The sequence below is a fragment of the Schistocerca americana genome, chromosome 3 (assembly GCF_021461395.2).
Source record: "Schistocerca americana isolate TAMUIC-IGC-003095 chromosome 3, iqSchAmer2.1, whole genome shotgun sequence".
Taxonomy (NCBI): domain Eukaryota; kingdom Metazoa; phylum Arthropoda; class Insecta; order Orthoptera; family Acrididae; genus Schistocerca; species Schistocerca americana.
In genome coordinates this window covers 305,883,157-305,909,055 of record NC_060121.1, presented here as the reverse complement: position 1 = coordinate 305,909,055, position 25,899 = coordinate 305,883,157, and the positions used below count along the sequence as shown (strand labels likewise).

Sequence of the window (25,899 nt, the reverse complement as noted above, 5' to 3'; positions counted from 1 at the left end):
TGGAGTAAATATGCTGTTAAAAGCCCTGACCAAGTTGTGAAAGCTATTGCTTTGGTGGAAGATGGCCGCAGCATGCATTATGTTGGAGAAATGTTGAGGACTACACCTTCCATGATTTCCAGAACTGTATAAAGGTACAGGGAAACTGGAGGCTTTGCAAAGAGACCTGGAACAGGCCCAAGAAGAACAACATTGGATAGAGATGGCTGATTCTTACAATTTCAAATTTTCCGCAGCCATCACACCGCTGCTACTGAAACACTAAATTGACTCCACAAGGTCTGAGGGGTCAATGTTGGTGAGAGAACCATCTGAAGAAGACTGGAAGAAGCCAATCTTCAGCTCAGAAGACCTGCTACAGGTCTGGAGCTCTCCAGAGAGAACTGCACAGTTCGACTACATTTCGCAAGGGAACATCTTGGCTGGACAGTACGATGGGCTCAAGTGTCGTTCACCCACAAGTCGCGATTTGGCCTCCGATCACCTGATGGAAGAGAAGCAGTCTGGAGAAGGTGATGGGAAAGGTATTCCCCTTGCACAGTTTCATCTAGGGTGCTTTTTCTGAGTGGTTCTGTAATGGTGTGGACAGGAATCAATACAGCTGCAAGGATGGATCTGGCCTTTGTGGAGCATCGGAGCCATACTGTACACCAGTACGTGAAGGAAATCCTTCTGGAGCACATTGTGCATTTTGCTCCATTTATTGGTGATGATTTTACACTAATGCACAACAATGCACGCCTACATGCTGCAAGACTTGTGCAAGAGTTCGTGGATGAAACAGGGATTCATGCTATGGGTCGGCCTGCTTGAAGCCCTGATTTGAATCCTATTGAGCATGTTTAGGACCGGCCGGGGAGCAGAGCCCATCAGTACTATCTAGAGGCCCTACGGGACTTACAGAATGCCCTCTTGGAAGAATGGGATATGATTCATCAACAGGACATTACCACTTTAATTAGGAGCATGCCTGAAGGGTTGAATGCTATCAGTGAAGCAAGAAGTGTCAGTACACCTTTTGAAGATGTGAACAGAGGTTTCTGAGGTGTGTGAAGTAAAGTGTGGAGTGTATAACATCAAAACAGACATGCATGGCCTTTATGAGCTTACTCAAAATTTCCTTGAAGTGTGCATCTCTGGCTAAATTTGTTAAATTTTTTTATAACCATCTTTCTTTTTTTTAATTGCTGAGCACTTAGATGGGACCGAACCACAATATTCCATCATAAGATAGTGGATTAGTATCATAAAAGTGTCCTAAATTTAAAATAAATTTCAGTTTTTGTAAGAAATTGAAGTGTTGCACTTTTTTTGTCAGTCAGTATATTAGTTTGCTAGCAACTGATAATATTCAACACATGACAACTTATGTTTTGAAATGCAAGACAGCGGGTGTGAGATGGAGCACTCTAGACGAGTATGCAACCCTTCAGCAGTGCTCACTGTGTGATTTTTGTGAATAGTCATATTTCCCACCTATGTCAGCTTGTTTGAAATTGGATGCTGAATTTTTCTGAAGAGTGGATAAATGGAGAGTTCTAAAAAGACAAATGTGGATTGGGGCACAGATATAAATTGAGAAGATTCAAGGGTAACAATATACACTACAGCAGCTGCTGTGGGTAGTTCACATAAATCACCTAATAATAATAATAATAATAATAATAATAATAATAATAATTTGTACATGATGGCACCATGCAAGCTGATTTCATGCAATGACTATGTCTGGAACCAGGACATCATATTTACCATGATGAAGGATATTATATGCTATCCTGAAATGCAACAAGTTAGTTGGCTTGCATTCATTGTTTTGAGAGCAAGACTAAGTACACATCAATAGAATAGGAAAACACAGCACTATTTATGAAAAAAAAAGTTTAAGATAACACCATATGTCATCAAAGCGATGTTCACAGTTTTCTAGAGCCATGAAAGCATACTTTTTACTGTACTGCAGCCTCAAGGGAAAGTTACAAATGCCAACTCTTACTATAATATTATCATGAAATTTCAGAGCCATTCAACAGAAGCAATGAGTATTCCTCCCAAATATTTGATGCTCTTATAAGAGAACATACATCCTTATGCTGTCCGCAATACAACTAAGACACCGTGAAATTTCATACACGAAGTTATCAAACATTCAATGCCCAGCCGCAAACTTGATCCAGATGACTTCCAAATTAATTGGTAGTCTCAGTCTTTCCCAGTGACATGATTTTAAAAAGAGGAATACATTGCTCAGTAACTTTAGAAGCCTTATGAATTTTATATTCCATGAATTCAAAGGTTTGTAAAATACAGCAAAAGACCCCAATATGCTGGGGATTATGCTGACAAATGGAGAAAGTTTTTAAATTAGTATTCTTATTTGAGTTTTATATCCATCTGGAATTTCAGAATCAGTGTCCACTGTTCAGAAACTGTCACCTGCACCCAGATTCAAATCGCAAACTTTGCCTTTCACAGGCAAGGATTACAAAGTGAGCTATCCCGGCACAACTCATAATTCAAATTTAGTCATGCAAATCTGTCCATAAGGCAATGACCACAAAAGACAAGGTTCCAAGTTCGAGACCTGTTTCTGCACACATATAATACTTGTTACTGATTCACCCTTCTCAAAAGAGTCTGCATACCTTTTGATTACAACAAATTTCTTCTGAAATTAGTCAGCATTTCACATACCCCACTGGAAATCTCTGATTAATATCACAGGCTCCATTTCAGCTCTACAAAAAATGGTAGTTATGTGAATGACGATTCCACAAATCTGAGTGTGACCAGTACAGCTGAGATATTGTAGGTGTATCAGATATTGCATACTAATTAGGCTTCACCCAAAAGATCATCTGAAACAGCAACTCACTGTGCTCCAATATATAGTTTAAATAATTTGTGATTGATAAACCCTTGGGTGCAAGGAGCCACAGTGTAGCCTTCTAAGTACAGCACATCTTAACCCCAATTAGCATGAATAAACTCCTTGTGAATGAAAATGGAAATAGATGGCTACCCTCCCTTAGTTCCATGTTGTATGATTCTTAAGAATTCTGGAAATCTCCAGTTTACTTAGTAGCAAGGAAAACAATTTACTGGAAATGAAACTCACATAACTCACTGGTTTCCTAAGACTTATAATAGTTTTAATAATTTAAGTTCTGGTTAGTTAAAGCTTTTAAATAAGCTACGATTTGTTGTGAAAGTTGATGTGATTTGACGTGAAAGTTGAAACTTAATCCTCCATTCCCCTATTAACAAAACTTTAGCATCAATAGTTCTTTATGGCATACAGTTGTCAGTGTAAAGGATGAGAAGGTATTCGGGAAATCACGAAGAAGTAACAAGACATTAGCGGTTTATCTCTGATGAACTTTACATCTTAATAACAATAACAATGCATGTAACTAATCAAAGTTTCTTGAGTGACACTATTCTTCTGCACACATTTGTCTGAGAAACTAAGAGGGACAGAAAGAGGAATGTAATAGCATAGAGTAAATGAATATTGCTACAAGCTGTGGTGCATGCAGTGTGGCGTACTGGTTACTGTTGCTAGCTGATGTGCTATTGGTCACCAGTTCAAATCTAATCATTGGCAATTATTTTTTGTTTGGAATTTATCGTTTCTGGAAGGTTCTTGAAATATCTATGTTTTTCATGTTTTAATATTCCAGAATATTCAATGTTTGTATAAATAGCTGCACTTGGAGTCTAGGAGGTAAGTTCTGTTATGGCTGTACATTGATGTCAGTGATAAATGTGCTTTTAATACTAAACATTGAACTTCACTGACAACCCTGTATTCGGATTTGGACTTAATCACAATAAGACAAGACACTGTTTGGTAGAGATGCCTGTTCCTTCAAAACAACTATATCACTGTCGTTCCAATTAGTAACATAAGAAACATTGTGAACATCAACAGAAATCAAAATACCAGCAGTACACCATTCCTAAGACCTGGACATTCAGGAGACAGGTGGATTCCAAAACAGCATTAGGTCAGTTGCACATCAGGTATCCATCAGCATTTTCCAGAGACGGTGGTCAGGACCCAACAAAATAGCCGAAGGTATCTGACACAGTTACAAAATACAACAGATAGTATGACATGATGTGTTTGGCAAATGTGTAATTTTGCTTGGACAGGACAAAATGGTTTGGCTCTTTGTCACATTGTGAATTCTAACATGACAGAAGCCAACACAATCTCACACCCGATGAAAAGAGTTGCAGAAGACATAAATCAAGCTCTTCTGGTAAAGGATGTCATAACAATGAGGACTTTATAAAATAGTGCCAATGAATTGAGGAAATAAATGAGAGAAGAATAAGATGAAAGATGTATGACTGACTGCTGAATGTCGATCTTATGGCAGTTGTGGAAGATAACCATGAGCTCGCTTGTCTCGTACACAGCTAGTAAGGGAAGAGATGCAGCAGTGTATGGCAGCCAGAAATGTTGGACTGAGTACACAAGAGATAACAGCCTTGAATGTCAATTGGAATATAATGTTGAAGAAAAGATGTATCAGTCTTTAGCACTAATCACCGCCACCAGCCGATTGCATCAGGAAGAACAGACTTAGACAACTCGGACTTACGCCGGAGCCATCAAACAACACCACAACATCCAACCAATGCGGCTACAACTGACTCCTCCACCAACCACAATGCACCGCAGAAGAAGAGACATTTACAGGACAGAGGACAATACACCACTGTGTTCACTGTTGATGCCCAGATCATGTTCTATGCAACAGCAGAGAAAGAAAGCAAGTTTTTGACAACTGGTACACCACCAGACATTGACTATCACAACAGTTCTATTCATGTCAGCCAGCTGCAGTCAACAACAGTTGATATATGGGATGAAGCCCATCACCATACACTGAATGAAATCACTCCTCAACATCCCATAGCAGTTCCCAGTTGTCCAACAGAGGTACCTGCCACTCGTCCAGCCACTAACTTCAGGAAACCAAGTGCGACAAATATCTACTGCCGTGAACCCCTCATAGGCACAAATTGTCCGTGGATGACAGTCATAAAAATGTCAAGAAACATCACGGACATCAACAGCTGACATGTTTGGGTGCAAGTCGACTTGGAGGCTTCCTTTTCCCTATCTTATAATCATCGGCTAAAGAAAACTATATTCCTTGGTACAAAATCAATTAAAATCAGAGCTCCAGATTGACGAAGCTATTCCAACAAGCACACATAACAAAGGTTGCTCTGGACAGTTGTTTGCCACTGAAGATATTATTCCATCATTATCAAGGAGATGAGTTCCAGTCAGCAATCAATATGTTCAGTTAAAATATGAAGATTTTGTCGATTGCAAGAAGTTACTTAGGCTCACAAAACAAATCTACATGCCAGCAATGATTGAAAACATTGTAGGTGGACACAGAGAGCTTTGAATCATTAATTGTGTCAAGAAGCATCTACTCATCCCTAAAGTTATGTGCACTGAGTAAGCCCAGAAAGTCCATGGAGGGTAGCTTGGTGTTGTTAACGAAGAATTAAATACAATGCAGTGGAGGAAGGTAGTATGAACTGCTAATAGGGTCTGGCCTGACCAAGGAATAATGTCACGAGTGACAGCTGTTCTGCATCCGTTTTAAGATGCTTTTAAATCAGGAGTGGATAAAAGCAGACCAAGCATCCAAGTTAAAACACCATATCAACAATGGGGATCATCCACCAATTAGCCAGCACACATACAGGGTGTCACTGGCTGAATGACGAACAATCCAGAAGTAAATGGAGAAGATGCTGCAAGATGACAATCACAGAATGTTCAGAGAGTCCTTGGTCTTCCCCTGTTGTCCTTGGAAAGAAAAAAATAGCATATTGCGTTTCTGCGTTGTCTATCAATGACTGAACAAAATCACAAAGAAAAAGTCTATCCATTGCCATGCACTGATTACACCTTAGACTGGTTGAAAGGAGCGAAGCATTTATCAACTACGGACATGCAGACGGGATACTGGCAAATTGAGGTTGGTGCGGCTGAGAAAAGACTGCCTTCATAGCTCCTGATGGTCTCTATGATTTCAAAGTTGAACTGAGTAATGCTCCAGCCACCATCAAACATATGATGGATAACTTGCTTTAACACCTTAAATGGACAATGTGTCTTTGGCATTTGCACAAAATTGTTATTTTTTTAAATACATCTGAAAAACAGCTAGCCACCTGACACTGGTACTGAAGTGTGTTCATTCTGTAGGTCTCTGCCTGAATCTGAAAAAGTGCATCTAGTCACCCAAGAAATAAAAATCTTGGCAGTCACCGATTTTCCAACACAACTGTGATGTGAAAAGTACTCCCAGAATGTGCTCGTACTACTGTTGACTCATAAAGGACTTCTTTAATGAGGCACTTCCATTGCAAGAACTACTGCACAGAGGCCCCAAATTTCCCTGAAACAAGCAGCATACAAGACCTTTCGTTGTCCTTAATGAGGCCCTAACATATTCTCCAGATCTAGCACTGTACAACAAGTATACCGAGAATGATCTTCACACTGATGATAATGGCTTTGGAATAGAGTAGTAGTAGTACTAGTAGTACACGATCAACACGGTGCCAAAAAGGTGATAGCTTATGCTTCCAGAGTGCTACTCTCCAAGTCCAAGATAAATTACTCCACAACAGAGAAAAGAGTGCCTTGCAGATGTTTGGGCCATCAAGTTCCAGCTGTTTTATTTGGCAAACCGTTATTGTCATGACAGACCACCATTCTCCCTTCTGGCTGACTAGCCAGATGGATCCGTTGGGTTGACTGGCAAGATGGTCACGCAGGTTTCAGCAGTGCAATATCATAGAGGTATTCAAAAGTGGATAACAAACACAGAGATGCTGATGGCAGACAATCAACACGACAACACGACAGAATGACAAGTCCAGAGTGTAAATTAAATCGAGAACCTAGACGTAGCAATATGTGAAGCCTAGCAATGATGCATATGAGGAACTATACATAAATGCTGTCAGAGCACCATTGAGGTATAGACCCCAGTGTGGCTCACTTAACAGCACAGCTGCTGGTAGGCTGGAGTGTGGTGTGTGGCCTGTGTCTAGTGCCGAAGGGGTGACAGCAGCACTCGCAAATACTAGGAGCACTGCCTAGTGGCTGCACGTTTTCAAACTCGTTGGAGTATGAACTGTCAGAAGGCAACTGTAGTTGGCACCTACGAAGGTTTTGCTACAAATAAATGTGTCCAGACTGCCGAACCTGGGCGTATTGCCCAGCATGTCAGACTTGGGGTTCTGAGAGCGTGCCAACAGGTGGTGGAGAGTACATGGCTGTTGCCCATGGAGGTGCTCTGGTGGGCTGCGATCATGAACAGGAGTGGTCCTGTAGGTGCTCAGGAACATTGTGAGTGCCACTGCTGAGTGGTGGATCTGCCGACTGCTTTCAACATTTGTTATTTAAACATATGCATCATCTGCTCCCCTTCGCCATTGGAGGATGGGTGGGAAGGTGGGCTAAACAGGTGTTTAATGCCATTAGCAATGCAGAACTGTTCAAAGGCCATTACCATGGACTGGTGCACATTGATGTGAACAAGGGTATGAGAAAGTCCTTTGATAGTGAGGATCGGGGGTAAATGCATTGAGGGTGGTGGTTGTAGTGGTGGAAGCCATGTTAACCACATATGGGTAGTTGGAATAATCATCCATAACAATGAGTGACATAGAGATCACAAAAGGACCCACAAAGTCCAGATGAATGCGGTCCCAGGGGCGATGGGAAGTGGGCATGGGGGCAAAAGATCAAAGTGGAGCAGCCTGACATTGGGCACATGTAGAACAGCTACACATCATGGCATCAACATCTCTCTTCAGTCCTAGCCAGGGAGGCACATTGCCTGGCAAGAGCCTTCATCCATAACATACTCCAGTGCTCACAATGGCGGAGTTCCAAGATATGAGGGCATAAGGTATTCACGATGACAACATGGCAACATGCCGCAGGAGAACATCAGAGACAACACACAAATGATGAGAAAGGGGACCCCAGGCCCTGAGTTCTGGATCAGCATATTTGGAAAAATAAGTGGGCCACCCATTTTGCACATAATGATGCAGCAATGTGAGCAGCAGTAGTGGGAATCCCATCCAAGGTGCATTGTCATTCGACGTCAGTGTGGAAACAGGATATCTCCTGTTGCTCAAATGCTTGGTCTGGTCCTGAAGGTAGATGAGAGAGCGGATTGCATTTGCATGTTGCACAATAGGCTTATACTTGATTGTGTAATTCTAAGAAGTAAGGGGCCTTTGAGCCGTCCGCTCTGGAAGCTGTGAATGTGCCCCAAAGAGCACTACCAAGGGTTTGCAGTCAATAAAGAGGGTAATTTAGTACCAAAGAGGTAATTTCTTCATGGCAAAGATTGTCTCCAAAGCCTCTTTCTCAAACTATGTCTTTGACATGCAGGTGATGAGTTGCTCAGTACCATCATCGTTATGATGCGCCAACCATACATGAATGCCATGAGGGGAAGCATCAACAGTCAAAGCTAGAGAATGTTATAGAGAAAAGGGCATCAGTCAGGGCACTGAGCGTAATACGTCCTTCAGCTGGCAGCCGACTGCTGGAACTGAGCACCCTTCTTCTGCAACTGGGTGAATAGGTGCATAATGTGTGCTGCTTGCAGGAGGAACTTAAAATAATAATTCACTTTACCCAAAAAAGCATGCAGTTCCTATAGGTTTTGGCAATGTGGGAGAGAGTCAACAGCTGCATTGTTGTGGTCAATGGACTTAATCCCGTCTGTTGAGCAAGTGAGCAAGGTACTCTGCTTGCTCCTCAAAAACTCATTTCTGTGGGTGCAACACTTGAGCCTAGCATCGCACAATGTTGTGAAGAAGGTGCAAAGTTGTGCCAGTGGTCTTGGCATGTAGCACCTGTAACTGTTAAGTCATTGAGTTAATCAGTACAAGAAGGAATGCACATGCTCAACTGTTCCAGGTATCTCTGGAAGATTGCTGCAGCAGAAGAGATCCCCAAGAACATCTGTCTACATTTGTACAAGCCGAAGGGTGCATTGATTACCATAATGTGTTGTGATTCCTCACCTAGTGGGATCTGTAAATATCTTAGAAAAATATTCACTGCTAACAAGCTTCCTGAGGAGATCCTCTAGACATGGCAGTGGGTAGGTTTCTATGTGTGCCCTGGCATTGAGTGTTGATCCAGAATCTCCACAGAGCCAGAAGGAGCAGTTTCATTTCTTTACTACCATGGGCATGGTCCAAGCAGTAGCTTTGAGAGCTGCAATTATGTCAGCTTCATGAAGCCAATCAATTTCGAGCTTAATCACCATCCGCAGGGAGGCTGGAAGCTGATGTGCCCAAAAGAAACAGGGCACTGCATCTGGACATAGAGAAATATGCACCTCGAAATTGGTGAAGCACCCCAGGCAGGTTAGAACAGAGATGCAAAGGAGGTACAAAGGTCATCAAGTTCCTGGGAGGGGACCATGTCACCTGAACTTCATCCATGATGAAAAACCCAAACAGCAAGAAGGCATCCAGGTGGAAAATGTTGCTAGCTGAGTGCTTATTGACTAAGAACAGCATTATTGGCCACGAAACCTTGTATGCTCCTGTAGTCATGAACTGACATCTGAAGGGAATTGAACTGTTATCATACACAATCAACTTGCAGGAGGGCAGGGCCAATACTGGGTAACCCAGCTGAGCAAATGTTGGCAGTTTCACCAGGGAAACCGCAACTGCCCTAGGGAATAATGGCCTGGAGTTCATACACAGTTTCTTGATGCAAGTGGGGAGTGAGATTTGACTGTCCCAATGCTTGACAGCAGGCAGTTCTGAGATGCCCATCCCTCCCATAATGAGTGCAGTGTGCCCAGCGATCTGAACTGTTCACATACTGGTGCATCGTGAAACACTCACTGGCTGCTCAGAGGTCATTGACACAAACAAAAGTGATGGATCACACCAACGCCATCGGAGAAAGGACTTACAAGAATTCCGACCCCTTGCCAGAGGGGACGAGCCATAAGACTTTCATTTGGTACCTGTGTGATCTTGATAAAGAGCATGATTTTCAAAATATCATCCAAGGAAGCATTGTCCAGGTTGAGGGCACCATGCATGCTTCCAGATCAGGTTCCAATCAGACCACCCCATCTCAAATCAAGGAATCTGCATGAGGCTTTGCACGATGTGTTTGTGCATGTGAAATCACACGGTCGATTCAGTCCTTGCAAATCCATCACATACAAGCAATAACACTAACCAGATTGGTTGTGTAACTCAGGGCGCAATGTGACCACATGGAATCATCGTGCATAACAGTTCAACAGTAATGAACACATCTCCCTGAATGTGAGTACAACTGGATTTGAGAGGGGAGCCAACTTCTTTAGTAAGAAAAATGTCTCTGTGGCAGACCAAGAAAGAAAGAGTGACCATTAAAGTGCATCATCAGAAACTCTAAAAGTGGTGACGTGCTGCTTCAGCTGCTGCAAATATGTATCCTAATCTTCTTTGGTGGCATTAAACAGTGGGAACGAGAATGGGTGGGACTCTATCTGGGAAGCAATCACAGCCTGAACAGGTTATCAACTCTGTACCTGCAAGTGTTGTGACAAAACCTGAATTTCCTGACGTAACAGGTTGGTTTGCTGCTGCAGAGCAACTCTTGCTGTTACTGTTCCATGGGTTGCATGAGTTTCACGTCCATAAGACACTGTTAATCTTTTTCCTCGTTGCTGATTTATACAAACCAGAATATGACACAATTGGCAAGTGCTGGCTGATTGGCTGAGGGCATCGAATTGTAAGTTGCCAAATGTCACCAAGTACAACAATAACAGTGGACGAACAACAAGAAAATATGATGCAGTGACAGGTCCGAAGTATAAGCCAAATCGAGAACCTAGACGTAGCAATATGTAACACCAAGCAATGCTGTGTACAAGGAATGATACATAAGTGTAGCCGGAACATGACTGAGATTTGGACCTCAATGCAGCTGACTTTATAGTGTGGCTGTATGTGCTGATAGGCCAAAGCATGGAGTGTGGCCCACACTTAGTGCTGAGGCGGCAACAGAAACTCTCGCAAATATTACAAATATTATGAGTGCCACCTAGTGGCTGTCGTCTAGGTCCAAGTGTTCAGCTTTCAAATTCGTCAGGCCGGTATATCAGAACACCAATTAGGAATTTTGCCTAAGTTATCTCGTACCCTCCAACAGCTACTCAATGATGACATCTTTCTGTACACCACAGTATAATCAGCAAACAGCCAGAGGCTGCTGTTCACCCTGTCCATCGGTTCATTTATATATATAGAGAGAGAATAATAGTGGTCCCATCAAACTTCGCTCAAGTATTACACTTGATACCCTTTTCTCTAAAGGACACTCACCATCGAGGACAATGTACTGGATCCTATTACTTAATAAGTCTTTGAGCCATTCTCATATCTGGAAATTATTATGTGTACTCGTACCTTCACTAACAGTCTTTAGCGTGGCACCCTGTCAAACCCTTTTCTGAAATCTAGGAGTATGGAATCTGCCTGTTGCCTTTCAGCTATGGTTTGCAGGTTATCATGTGACAAAAGGGCAATCTGAGTATTGCATGAGTGACACTTTCGAAAACTATGCTGGTTTATGGACAGGATCTTTTCTGTCTCAAGGAGCTTTATTATATTTGAAATGAGAATATGTTCAAGAATTCTTGAGCAAATCACTGTTAAGGAAATTGGTCTGTAATTCTGTGGGCCAGTTCTTGCATCGCTTCTTGTATACAGGGGTAATCTGCACTTTTTTTCCAGTCACTTGGGGCTTTGTGCTGGGCAAGAGTGCCAATAAAAGCAAGCTAATTAAGGGGCCAATGCCGTAGAGTGCTCCTTGCACAGCCAAACTGAGATTCCATCGAGATATGGTGGCTTGTTTTCAATTTTATCAGTTGCTTCTCTGCACCAGGTGTGACTACCACTATGTCCTCCATAAGGGAGTCTGTGCGATGGTCAAATGGCAGTATGTTTGTGCAATCCTCCTGCATGAATGATATCTTAAATACAAAATTTTAAACTTCAGCTTTCCTTTTGCTATCTTCTATTGCTACATCATAACGGTCAATGAGTGACTGCACAAAAGCCTTTGATAAGCTTAGCAATTTAATGTAGGACCACAATTGTCACAAGTTTCGGTTAGATCCTCTGCTAAGGTATGATAGCGGTAGTTGTTGCATGCTTCGCACATTGATCTTTTTACACCCACACAAATCTCTGCTAACTTTTGCCTATTGTTTTAGTGCATTCTCTTCTGAAAGAAATGTGCAACAGTCTATGTCACTGAAGTCTGTTATTATACCACAGTGGGTTTTTCCCCTCCTTAATCTACTTACTCAGCATACACTTCTCCAGAGCGCGATTTACAATCCATTTAACTTGACCCGTAATTCCTCTACTTTCAGTCATAATGGAACTAAATGATCTCTGTTTATTGTTTAAGTTGGATGCTACCAACTGCTTATCTGCTCTTTCTAGCAGATTGATTTATTAACTTTGATAACCACCATTGCTGTGATGACATCATGATCACTATTCCCTGCCACTATAGTGACACCATCGATAAGGTTTGTAGCAACAAGGTCTAAAATATTTCCACTGCATGCAGGCTGTCGAACTAGCTGTTCAAGACAGATTTCAGAAGACGTGTCCAAAAGAACTTCACAAGATTGCCTGTCTGTACTCTCCACAAGGAATCTATAGATGTCCCAGTCTACACTCAGTAGGTTAAAGTTGCCTCCAACTAATACTGCATGATCTGGGTATTTCTGTGGTACAGAGCATAGATTTTCTCTGAAAGACTCTAAAACTATTATGGCAGAATCGGACAGTCAGTAGAAACATCCAACAATTAACTTGATTTTACCTATACATATTATACATGTCCAGGTAACTTCACAGCCACACTCAAAACTGACATCATAGGAGACAGTATTTTCATCAACTGCAATGAACACTCCCCATCTATGATGTCTGATCCGTCTTTCTGATATACGTTATACATTCAGACCCACTGAATACACTCTTCAGAAAATAAAAGAAAACCACTATGAAGGAATTACCTGGATGGGATGGAAGTTAGTAGATGTGACATACACATACAGACAAACAAATTATTACAATTTCAGAAACACTGCATTATTTATTCAAGAGAAAGAGCTTTGCAAATTTAGCAGGTCGATAATGTGTCAGTCTGGAATCTCACTGACTAGAGAAGAATTGTCTACAGTGATGAGTCCTGCTTCAAATTGAGCCCCAATTACCAGCAAATATAAGCCTGGAGATGCCCAGGACAGGAGTGGATATCAACCCAATTGTCATCCACCAAATGGCCTGACAGTCATGAGTGATGGTCTGTGGTGCTATTTTGTTTCATAGCAGGACCCCTTCAGTTATCATACACAGCACAGTGGCATGTCAGTGATATCTTACACTCCATTTTGTTGTCTTTCATGGAAAGCCATCTTGAACTTACACTTCAGCAAGATAATGCCCACCTGCACATGGTGAGAGCTTCTACTGCTTGTCTTCGTACTGCCAAATCCCACCTGGGCCAGCAAGGTCGTCAGATTTCTCCCCAATTGACAAAGGTTGAATCATTATGGGCAGCGACCCCCAACCAGCTTGGGATATTGATGATCTAACATCCTCTATCAATCAATGGCAAGCCGAATTACTGCTTGCATAAGGGCCAGAGGTGGACCAAAGCATTATTGACTTGCTCAGTTTGCGAAGCTCTTTCTCTTGAATAAATCATCCAATTTTTCTGAAATTGTTGTATTCATCATCATTTGTTTGTACATGTGTACATTGCATATACCGATTTCTGTCCCATTCAGATAATTCCTTTGTATTGTGTGTGTGTGTGTGTGTGTGTGTGTGTGTGTGTGTGTGTGTGTGTGTGTGTGAGACAGAGAGAGAGAGAGAATCAGCTCTCGATCACGAGAATAATCTGAGTGTGACGAATTTCCTGGAGGGCAATAAATTTGGGAACTTCTTTACAAGACATACTTTGGCAGAACACATCAGAATTGATGAAATCTCAATCATCACTGCATTAAATGACACTGCTGCTGAACAGAGGGATGATCCAGCTCTGCTGGAAAGACAGAAGCCTTGAAGGTGGACAAACCAACCGAAGGAGAATTCCAATTAATTAACAGAGCACTGTGTATGAGGAACTATGATCCAATGGGGCAGAAACGGTTATTTGTCATTCCAACTCAGCTATGGCCAGCAATCCTGAAGTTTTTCCAAGACACTCCAACATCTGTTCATAAAGACTAAAGAAACAGATACAGGTATCACTGGCTAAGTCTCTATGGATCTGTTAGACAGTATGTGAGCCACTGCAAAGTATTCCAACAACAAAGCACAGCTGGAATTATCTTTGGAGCATTTTGTACCAAACTCGCCTGCAACAGTGCCATTCCACAAAACTGGAATCAACCTCTTGTGGAGGTTCTTGAAGTTCACGAATAGGAATAGACGGACAATAGTCTATCCTAATTACCTCACTTGCCATGCTGTCACCAATGCTGTGCTAACTGCTGAAGTTCCAGAAATTACAAGGTTACTTGCAGAAGATATCAGTTCAACACTTAGGCCATCCTGCTCCCTCAACACTCTGATTGTTGGAAAGTTTTCCACAAGAGACTAGTAACAAAGGCAGTTTCACATTGTGACATCACCCATAGTATGACAACTGCTTACCATCCACGGATGTAGGTTCTCGCACAATGCTTTAATAAGACATTGGCTGATATGTTCTTGATGTACATTGATGTTGAGCGGAGAGATCAAGATACAACACTGCCTGTCATGACATTCGCATACAAAACAGCGAAGCGAGATACAGGCTTAACACCTTTCCTTCTGCACCAAGGCTGTGAGGCCAGAACAACAATTGATACACTGTTATCGTTTCAACCGAATAATACTCAGAGTGACTGTGTGAAAAACCTCATCACTAGGAATGAAGAAGCAAGGGAGTTGGCCGATGAATGAATGCTGTAACTTGAAACTTTTAGCACGGGGCAGAAGCATGTAGAGGAATGATAGCTGATAATGCAGTGAATAGATATGGACCCAGCACAGCAGTTCATAATGGGAGGGATCCTCTATGGTATACAGTCACGGTAAAGAAACCTTTAAACAGAGATTATTGCATAATAGGTGTAAAACAAAGCATAGGGCAATAGACAGAGAGATGCTGAATGAAATGCAATTGGCTGTCAAGAGAACAATGCGTGTAGCCTACAGTGACTACTGTAGAAGAATACAGTCAAATGATCTTTCACAAAACCCAAACAAATTCTGGTTGTATTGACAGGCTGTTAGCGGCACCAAAGTTAATTCCACTTCCTAGAGAATGAAACAGGATCTGAAACTGAGAGTAGCAAAGCAAAAGTGAAATGCTTAACTCTGTTTTCAAACATTCCTTTACAAGAAAAAAAAAACAACAACAGGAGAATTGCCCAAATTTAATCTTTATACTACTAAAAATTGAGTGAAACGAGTTCTGGTGTCAGTGGTAATGAGAAATACGTGAAATCTTTAAAACTGAACAAAGTTCCAGGGCCCGATGGAATCCCTACCAAATTCTGTACTGATTTTGCAGCTGAGTTTGCCCCTCTTCCAACTATAATCTATCTTAGATTCCTCAAACAAAAACCCATGCCAACTTCTTGGAAGAAAGTACATCACACTTGTCTACAAGAAGGGTAGTAGAAGTGATTCACAAAACTGCCATCCAATATCCTTGACATCAACTTGTTGTAGAATCTTAGAACATATTTTGAGCTCAAATTTAATGAGGTATCTTGAACAGAATCGCCTCCTCAATGCCAACCAGCATGGACTTTGAAAACATCATGTGATATCCCACTCACACTTTTCTCACATAACATACTGAAAGTTTTTGACCAAGGCAATCAGGTAGATTCTGTAGTACTTGATTTCCAAAAAGTAACTGACGCAGTACCACACCTATGCTTATTGTCAAAAGTATGATAATAAGGGCTATCAAGTGAAATTTGTGACTGGCTTGAGGACTTTTTGGTAGGGAGGATGCAACATGTTATCTTGGCTGGAGAGTCATCATAAGATGTAGAAGTAACTTTGGGTGTGTCCCAGGGAAGTGTGCTGGGGCCCTTGTTATTCATGTTGTATATTTACAACATTGCAGAAGATATTAATACTAAAATCAGGCTTTTGCAGATGATGCAGTTATGTATAATGAAGTAGTATCTGAAAGAATCTGGATTAATATTCAGTCAGATCTTGATAAGATTTCAAAGTAATGCACAGGCTGGCAACTTGCTTTAAATGTTCAGAAATGTAAAATTTTGCACTTCACAAAACGAAAAAACATAGTAGCCTGTAACTATAATATCAATGAGTCACTGCTGGAATCGGCCAAGTCATATAAATACCTGGGTGTAACACTTTGCAGGGATCTGAAATGGAATGATCACATAGGTTCAGCCATAGGTAAAGCAGGTGGTAGACTTTGTTTTTTTGGTGGAGTATTGGGGATGTACAATAAATCTACAAAGGAGATTGTTTAGAAATCGTTCATGGACCGGTTCTAGAATATTACTCAAGTGTGTGGGACTGTACCAGATAGGACTAGCAGGGGGCATACAGAGAAGGGCAGCATGAATGGTCACAGGCTTGTTTAATCAGTATCAGAGATACTGAAGGAACTGAACTGGAAGACTTTTTAAGATAGGTGTAAACTATCCCAAAAAAGTCTACTGACAAAGTTTCAAAAACTGGCTTTAAATGATTCCTCATGGAACATACTACAACCTCCTACATATTACTCACATAGGGATTCTAAGGATAAGATCAAAAATAACCACTGCATGCACAGAGGCATTGCAACAATCAATCTTCCCGCACCTCATACGTGAATAAAACTGGAAGAAACCCTTATAACTTGTACAATAGGACGTAACCTCTGCCATGCACCTCACGGTGGTTTGAAGAGTTTAGATGTAGAACTTCAGGTGTGCCCCAGAGAAGCGTGTTGCGACCCTTGCTGTTCGTGTTGTGTATCAATGATCTTGTGGACAATATTTATAGTAACCTCAGGCTTTTTGCGGATTATGCAGTTATCTTTAGTGAAGTCTAAGCCTGGCGTCAGCTGCCACAGACTCTGGTCATGTGTGTGTGAGTTGCATTTGCATGAGTGCGTGTGTGTAAGTTGTCTGTTTCCGACGAAGGCCTTGTTGGCTGAAAGTTCACTTTCCGACAGTCTTTTTGTTGTGCCTACCTGTGACTCAGCATCTCTGCTATATGGTGAGTAGCAGCTATCCTTTTCATAATACTGTTACATTCCATCCTGGATTCTCCATTGTTAATATGGAATTGTTCTACCAAAAAGTGATGGAAGAATCCATTTAAAAAAGGGACTGCAGTTATGTAATGTGCTAACTTCTGTCTTATAATGCTGTAATACATTGACTACATACATTTATGTAGCTCCAACACATGGCTCTTAGGTCTGCCAACATATCTGAAATTCCAGCAGCGGTAACCAACAGCCACCACATGATGATCTTGAACACCTGCTTTAAAGAAATATTGTGGGATTTACAAGTTTCGGTCTAGCAGTAGGCCCAAAAGCCATAAACTGAACACATCTAATACGAAAGCTTGAAGAGTCACAGCCATGTTCCTGTTTCCGCAGAATAAAGCAGTACTTTTGCTCTTCATAACTGTTGTAAATGAAATATAACTTGCTCTGCTTCAACAGCTACCAACAACAGTAAAAACTGGAATCCTTCTGCTGTTAACGCAGTTCCAAGAGTACATATTAAAAACCTGTGTCACAGTACAACACATTAATTAGTGTGGTAGAAGTGTAGCCCATATTTTATTCCCCACAAAAATGAAGTGGAATGATTGCATTCATGTCAAAAATAAGGTCACATCCTCCACTATATGGACATTCTCAATATATTTGTCAGATTCAGTTGGAATACTGTAGCACCACAATCGAAGGACAAAAAATTAAATGAGAAAATGGGTGCTCAACTGAAACAGGAAGAGGGAACACAAGGTCTGCAAGGTCAGCTTGAGTATGAGCACCAAGACGACCACTGGAACTGCAGGCTGTTTAATGCATTACGATATTCTGTTGATGGAAGCAGTCTCAAATATTCTTCCATCTCTGTGTGTGACATGTACAGGTTTTTCTACATTTGTATCCTTTCTGCAACCAAATACTCTCTGGTAACTCTCCTGACAAACTGAAAACAGTAAATGTTGACAATATTCTATAAGCACTGGAGATAAAATTAATGAACAGTTAGACCTTGAGAAAAATTGTACTCCAAGCTACTTGCCACTCTTCTGCTGTGCCATCTATTGATGTTAACTAATCTGTAGCTAAGATAAAACTTTGCTCTTGGCAACACAGCAGGTCAACAGGCTTGAAAGTGAAAAACCGTGTATCTATGTGGAGCATTACATTAGCCTACTATTTTTTCCTAGTTTCTTTTTATTCTCCTTCATAGATTTGCAGGCATTTTCCTCAGTGTATTCACAGTGATATGCTAGCAATTACAGTTCCAAAGTATTTTAAATCTTTTCCTTCCAGTCCATCCATAATATACCATCAGCCAACATTACTCTGATTAATGATGTTAATTTGGCTACAGAGATGTCAAAATCATTAAATCTGTTTTGGTTTCTTGTAGAAGGTCAACTAGGATTTGAATCCAGCAACTCATAAAGGAAAAATCAACATGTCTAGCTAAAGATATTTCAGGTATTTTACCTCAAGTGAACACTAGGAGATGGAGTAAGCAATGATTATTTTTGAGTTTTGTATTTTTGACTACCCTGATTTCATATTTCAAATAGCCTACTTTTATGAGGATATTCCCTTCACACTCTCAACATTTCAAAACAACAAACAAGGTTGTTTATAATCTGCAAGACTGTCAGTTGTCTCTTTTCATCAGTCTCTGAGGACGCAAAGTTATTAATTTATACATCTATCGTTTGTTATTCTATATCAAAAACAATATTTGAATATGTTGAATAAACCGAAAATATGAAGGACAGGTTCTCAAGAACAGGAAATACTCACAACGTGGATCCATTCAAAATGTACACAATTACCATTCTTTGCTCATGAGATAGGCCTACTAAACTTTTCTCATTCAAAATGTTTCTACGGTGTAAATGAATATGTTAGCTTACAGAAATACTAGATCCCAATTTCTTGTTAAGTAGGCCAAAGTTTTAATGTGTTACCAGGTGTACCATGTATGATGTGCCTGTCATTGCACAAAAATGTTTCTCTTGTCCGTTTCCCGTTTTCTCTGTTTCAGATGCAGAGCAATACATCTCTGCAAGAATAGTTGTGATGCATTTAATGTTCGTAGGTGTTCATCTGTTTATATTTTTCAGAAATGTTATATAATGTGATCATGTGTGTATATTTTTCAGAATAATAATATAAAAAAGTTTCATGTTCTTATTATATCATAATTATATTTCTTGTGCATGATGTAAGATCCTTGCAGATTATGTACATGTTTTCTTTTCAAATCTTATAGCACATAAAGTGGCTAAGCCAGTGGTAATGCACCAGACTCACATTCAGGAAGAGCAGGATTCATACTCCATTCACCAATCTTGACTTGGGTTTTCTATGGTTTCCTGAAGTTGCTAAGGTAAATGCTGAGATGGTGCCATTGATAAGGGCATGGCAGACATTCTGCTCTCATCTTCTTCTATTTCCTGGCCTTATAGGCTACTGTGTTTCCATGGGATTGGGATGTCAATCTGGATTTGGCTGTTAGTAGTAGTAGTAGTAGTAGTAGTAGTGTGTGGCTGGATGCTCTTCCTGTCACCATCCATCATCCCATTGACATACACACAATTTTTGGTGGCACTAAGAGCATCTAATTTGCCATTCTCAAAACAGTTTTGAATATCAGTCATTATTAAAAGAAAATTTGCCTAAAAATGTAAAAGTGTACAGGTAATGGGCATGATGTTTGGATTTAAAAGCAATGGATAGGCTTTGAAATTATATCAAAGTATTCAGCTGCTGATCATTGTCATTGTATATCACTGTACTATACTGCCTTGCATTAGAAGGAATTGTATTTATAAGATACTGAATAAATAACTGTGATACAAATGACTTATTAATTGTTCGAATATAAATTAACTAGAAAGGCTAATAAAATCTGGTATAATGCCCAGTTGATGAACAGATCGTTAAGACAGAGCATATGTACAGACTGGCCAAGGATGAGGTTGTAAACTGGCCAAGGGCTTTGGGCGAAAGCTTCAAATGAACCAAGGAAATCATGAAAAATCCATACGATATTGATCAAACGGGAATTTGATCATCACAGCTCCAGAACGTTATATAGCCTAGTCCGGTGTTCTTACCACGGCGCCTCATCGCTATATTACTACTAGAATAGTCAACTGTTGTTAATGGCTGACGACCGATAACTAATCAAAACAAAGGTTACTAAGCATATCAACATTTTTCTTATTGTCTAACTTAAAATTTTCATTGCTTGTATTCGTGTAAAATTCTTGAGATACTCTGACAACCGCACAGCGCAATATTAGCAACAGAAAGATAATAAAAAACAAATTTTTGATTGCTTTTTATTTCCCACCGATTACATCTTGCTCATGAACACTTATATAACTATTGTAAATGATTTCGTCATTAACCATCGATAAATAGTTGTAAGGTCAGTTGATATTTACTTTTTTGGTTGTCAGCTTTTTTGTATGTCATTAGATGCGAGAGCGAGGACAAAATTTGCTATATATTTACCGGTACTTGTAGTACGAATGACACATGTCACCGCCGCTTTAAAAAACAGAACACACAAGTTTTTGACAACAGTAGCACTAATTGCACTTTGTTATTTATATTATAAAGCGGTGGTGTTGTTGTGCCAATGTGGAAAATGAATCAGTCTTATCGGATGGAAAACTGTTATACACATAACCTCACCATTCACATGAAGACTGGCGAACAGCACTCATTTTGTTAGCGTCTAAGAATGTTGTGAAAGCTATAACACTGCAATAATAAACACAAAACTCAATACAGAAACATTCTATAACAACACTGTTTCGCAAACGCAAATATTTGTTTACTTGCTTTGACAGTTGCTATTACAACATCTTTGATAGCGCAACAGAGACCGCAGTCATTCAGGGTTTCATCTATGAATTTCCGCGTCGCATGTTAAGACTCCTAACTCTGCATGCAGCAAACATTTCACGTTTGTAAGCAACGTCAGATTCCGAGATTTCTTCACTTCAGCCGAGTACTAACGTGTGATCTTCCTTTTTTGCCCTTGTTGTTCCTTTCACGGAGACTGTGGATAAACCAATCTATTAACCATCGTCTGATCACAGCTCCTTGAAAAAGGTAAGTCACTGATAAGATGATTCACTATAGCTTAACTTAAAGCAATAAGCGTGAAATTACGTTGAAATCAGTGTTCTGTTACTTTACAAGTGCAGTTTGTGACGTCACTATACGACAGCAAATACAACCTCTGGGAGATGGTGACAAGGCGCGGCAGTCATCTCTGGGCTCAACAATGAGTTTTTACTGCTGCAAGTCTTCGAACGCGGCAGCAGGGTAGTCGTTATGTGGTGTCTTCAGATACGGACGGTTCCGAACTCCTTGTCGCAGAAAGCCAACTAATGTACTGAAGAGCGTTGGAAGAATATTGAATAGTAATTTGCATGTAGGAAATATAGTCCAAGATTTAAGTTTTATTGGAAGCTTGCGGCGTTGTTTTGTTACAGTGACTCAATAATATATGTAATGCCCGGTGAACGACTACTGATGTCTCAATCCATTGCGCTTAATAAATTTCATCGATCAGATCATTAAATAATATTGGTGATGAAACAAAACAATGTCAACAAGAAGAAGAGTAATAATTAACAAAATGAGGCAAGTAGTTGAAAGGCTCCTGCTGCACCGCCTCACTCCACTCATAAAATACCTTTCTCCTCTTTTCATTTTTCCCTTTTTTCATCTGCAGAATTTCGGTAATTCACTTACTTCCACAATGTATAAGCAACACAGTTATATCTACACCTTATTACTCATTACAGTTCTAAGGGGCCTTCAAAGGTCTTTTGTGTAATATTAAAGTCCTTGTTGTGAGCTTGACTAACGGAATGCAAATGCTTTGTGGATCAAGGTAACTCAGGTAGTGTTAAGGGAAGGTTCTCATCGAATGGCATGTGAAATGGGTGAAATTAATATTTTTTTAAACAGAATGCTTATTTTTATGAAAATAGAGGTTTCTCCACTTTATTATACAACCATTCATATACGATTTTTTTCTAACAAATTAAAAATGGCATTTGCACCCCTTGTCAAAGTATGAGCCTTGTGCCCTATCCTATTTGAGTGAAGCATTGTATGGACTTGTGGCTATTTCTGAAACCCATAAAAATAGAAAATTCTTTAATTAGAATGAACCTGGGGAGTTATCATGATGGGGTTTTGAAAAATACCTCGAAAAAATGGCAGCTGTTTGTAGAACATGTCAATTTCTTGGAATGTTTTACTAAGTTCAAAGGCTTAAAAATAAATTTTAAATTCGAATAAAAAAGGTATCTCTAAGACTCCCTAAATTTAGTTACCTTTCATTAAAAAAAAGCTAGTATGTGTCGAGCCTCTAGAGCACTTCCCGAGCTGAAAAATTTGTTCCAAGAAAACTGCTTTGGAAATTTGGAGTAACAAAACTAAATTGTTTCAATGCTTATGATTAATTTGCCGTCCCAGGATCATAGACACATCCTTCCTCTTCCTCAAAAATGTACTGGTTCTGAATTTCGTGCTGTATTTCTTCAGTCCATGTTCTTTTAACAACCTGAGGTATTCCTTGCTCTGTGCCAGGCAAGCACTTCCTGTCAGATAGCTCCACTAGATGATTGTGGGTGTGCACCATATATTACTCTTGGAGCACCATTTTGAGCAATGAAGACTTTCTTTCATAAAGATGAGTTACCCAAACCATAATTCCATACGATATTATTGAATGAAAATACGCAAAATATCTCAGTATACTAGTTTGCCACTCCCCTAGATATGCAATGATACTAAGTGCGAATGTGGCTGAATTAAGTTGTTTCAGGAGCTCCAAAATGTGCTTTTTCCAGTTGTTGTTGTGGTCTTCAGTCCTGAGACTGGTTTGATGCAGCTCTCCATGCCACCCTATCCTGTGCAAGCTTCTTCATCTCCCAGTACTTACTGCAACCCACATCCTTTGAAGTTTCTATTCTAGTTATGCGTTACACTTATCATTAGTGTAGTATCCCTAGATGTGCAGAACTGAATATGTTGTGTCTTTTTAAAATTCAGGATGAGATGATATGCAGAAAATCAATGATACTTTTAACAACATTGTCTACAACTTTTTCTGAGTTTGTATGTATGTTTGGATTGATTATAAGACTAGTGTCATATTCAAAAATAACCAGTTGTGCTTCTTGTATGTTAGATGAAAAATCATTCACGTATATGAGGAACAATAGGGAACCTAAGATTGAGCCTTGAAGAACTCTATAAGTGATTTAATTGGTTGGTTGGTTGGTTTGGGGAAGGAGACCAGACAACGTGGTCATCGGTCTCATCGGATTAGGGAAGGGTGGGGAAGGAAGTCGGCTGTGCCCTTTCAGAGGAACCATCCCGGCATTTGCCTGGAGTGATTTAGGAAAATCACGGAAAACCTAAATCAGGATGGCCGGACCTGGGATTGAACCGTCGTCCTTCTGAATGCGAGTCCAGTGTCTAACTACTGCGCCACCTCGCTCGGTATATAAGTGATTTCTCCCCAGTAGAATAATCCCCTAGACTCCACAGGCTGAATTACTAAGGACAACTTTCTGCATTATTTCGGTTAGATATGACATTATCCAAGGGATGGCTGTACTATCAATTCTACAAAACGTCAATTTATCTGAGTGAATATTGTGATCAAGGCAGACAAATGCATTAGAAAGATCGCAGAAAATACCAATCAGCACTATTTTATTATTTAGTGCTTGTAAAAATTCGTGAGTGAACATGTAAGTGGCTTTCTCAGTAGAACAACTCTTCTGAAATCCAAACTGTGATTTTCTGAGGATATTATTGTTGCTCAGGTGAGATACTATTCTCAGTTGCAATATGACTAAATCACATCCTGCAAGTTCCTTTATTGTTTAATAAATTATAACAAATCTCGTTTGGTATGTTACCACTCTTTTTTTCTGCTCTGCTTGCCTTTGAAGAACGTATTTTAGATCAAACTTCCTTCAGATAATATGTCTTAATGTTTTGTCTTCTGTCAAATGTTAAATTACATAAAAATGTCTTTTTCTAGTTTCGTCCCTGCTATTGTATGAGTCGTCCACTACTGTACCATAGAGTAATTTACATTTATTTATTAACTGTAATAAATTCTTATGAACAAATTCATTTACTGCGTGTGTGTGTGTGTGTGTGTGTGTGTGTGTGTGTGTGTGTGTGTGTGTGTGTGTGTGTGTGTGTGTGTGTGTGTGTGAGAGAGAGAGAGAGAGAGAGAGAGACAGAGAGAGAGAGAGAGAGAGAGAGAGAGAGAGAAAGAGCCATATTCGAGAAATATCTTTTGATTTATTATTAAAAACATTCTTACTGTTTCATCTGTGAGTCCATCACTATCAGTTATTTCATTTTATATTTTCCTGTACCCCTGGAGTGATATAATCTTTCAGGTTATCACAGAGTGAATTTTTCCTTTTTCTGTATAGCAGGTATGTCTAAATATTATTATATTGTGTCTTCCTGTGCCTATGAAAAAGCAACCTTACATCATTTGTAGTATGCAGTTCAGCTTCTAATTAAGGCTTCCTAAGCTTGATTCTCGACAATTAATGCCACCTACGAGGGGCATTTGAAAAGTCCATGCTAAAATTAAAACTACTTACGTGTTTGGGTAAACCATTTTTACTTTTCGACATAGTCTCCTTTTAGACTTATACACTTCCTCCAATGCTGTTCTAATGTGTTAATCCCTTCCAAATAATAGGAATTGTCTAATTCTGCAAAATAGCTATTAGTTGCTGCAATCACCTCCTTGTCTGAATAAAATATTTAGCCCAACAGCCATTTCTTCAAATTAGGGAACAAATAGTAGTCTGAAGGAGCCACGTCTGGAGAATAGGGGGGATCTGAAACGACTTGGAATCTTATTTCCATTAATTTTGCGACCACAACTGCTGAGATATGTGCTGGTGCTTTGTCGTGATGGAAAATGACTTTTTTGTGGTCCAATCGCTGCGTTTTTCTTGCAGCTCTGTATTCAAACGCTCCAGTAATGATGAATAATATTCAACTGTAATCGTTTTACCCTTTTCCAGATAGTCGATGAGGATTATCCTTAGTGAATCCCAAAAGTCCCAAAAGTCGCCATAACCTTTCTGGCCAAAGGAATGGTCTTCGCCTTTTTTGGTGCAGATTCTCCCTTGGTAACCCATTGTTTAGATTGTTGTTTGGTCTCAAGAGTATAGTAATGTATCCATGTTTCATCCACAGTGACGAAACGATGCTTCAAGTCCTGCGGATTCTTCCTAAACAGCTGCTAACCATCTTTGCAACACTTCACACGATTCCGTTTTTGGTCAAGCGTGAGCAATCGCAGAACCCATCTTGTGGATAGCTCTCTCATGTCCAAATGTTTATGCAAAATATTATGTACCAGTTCATTCAAAATGGCCACAGCACTAGCAATCTCACGCAGCTTAACTCTTCAGTCATCCATCACCATATCATGGATTTTA

At 40.1% G+C, this 25,899-nt stretch overlaps 1 protein-coding gene across 4 annotated transcripts in view; it reads right to left on the bottom strand.

Annotated features, from left to right (window-relative positions):
• Positions 1 to 21,469, bottom strand: part of LOC124606757 (VPS35 endosomal protein-sorting factor-like) — a 99,466-nt gene extending 77,997 nt beyond the window's left edge. The window contains exon 1 of one of the 4 annotated variants that reach the window (XM_047138807.1): positions 21,080 to 21,469. In XM_047138807.1, the coding sequence (XP_046994763.1) occupies positions 21,080 to 21,111 (32 nt within the window). In that variant the 5' untranslated portion in view covers positions 21,112 to 21,469. Of the gene's footprint in view, positions 1 to 19,687; positions 19,842 to 20,896; positions 21,034 to 21,079 lie in introns of those variants that run through there. The other 3 variants (XM_047138810.1, XM_047138808.1, XM_047138809.1) reach the window with 3 other exon arrangements.
• Positions 21,470 to 25,899: the final 4,430 nt, after the last annotated feature.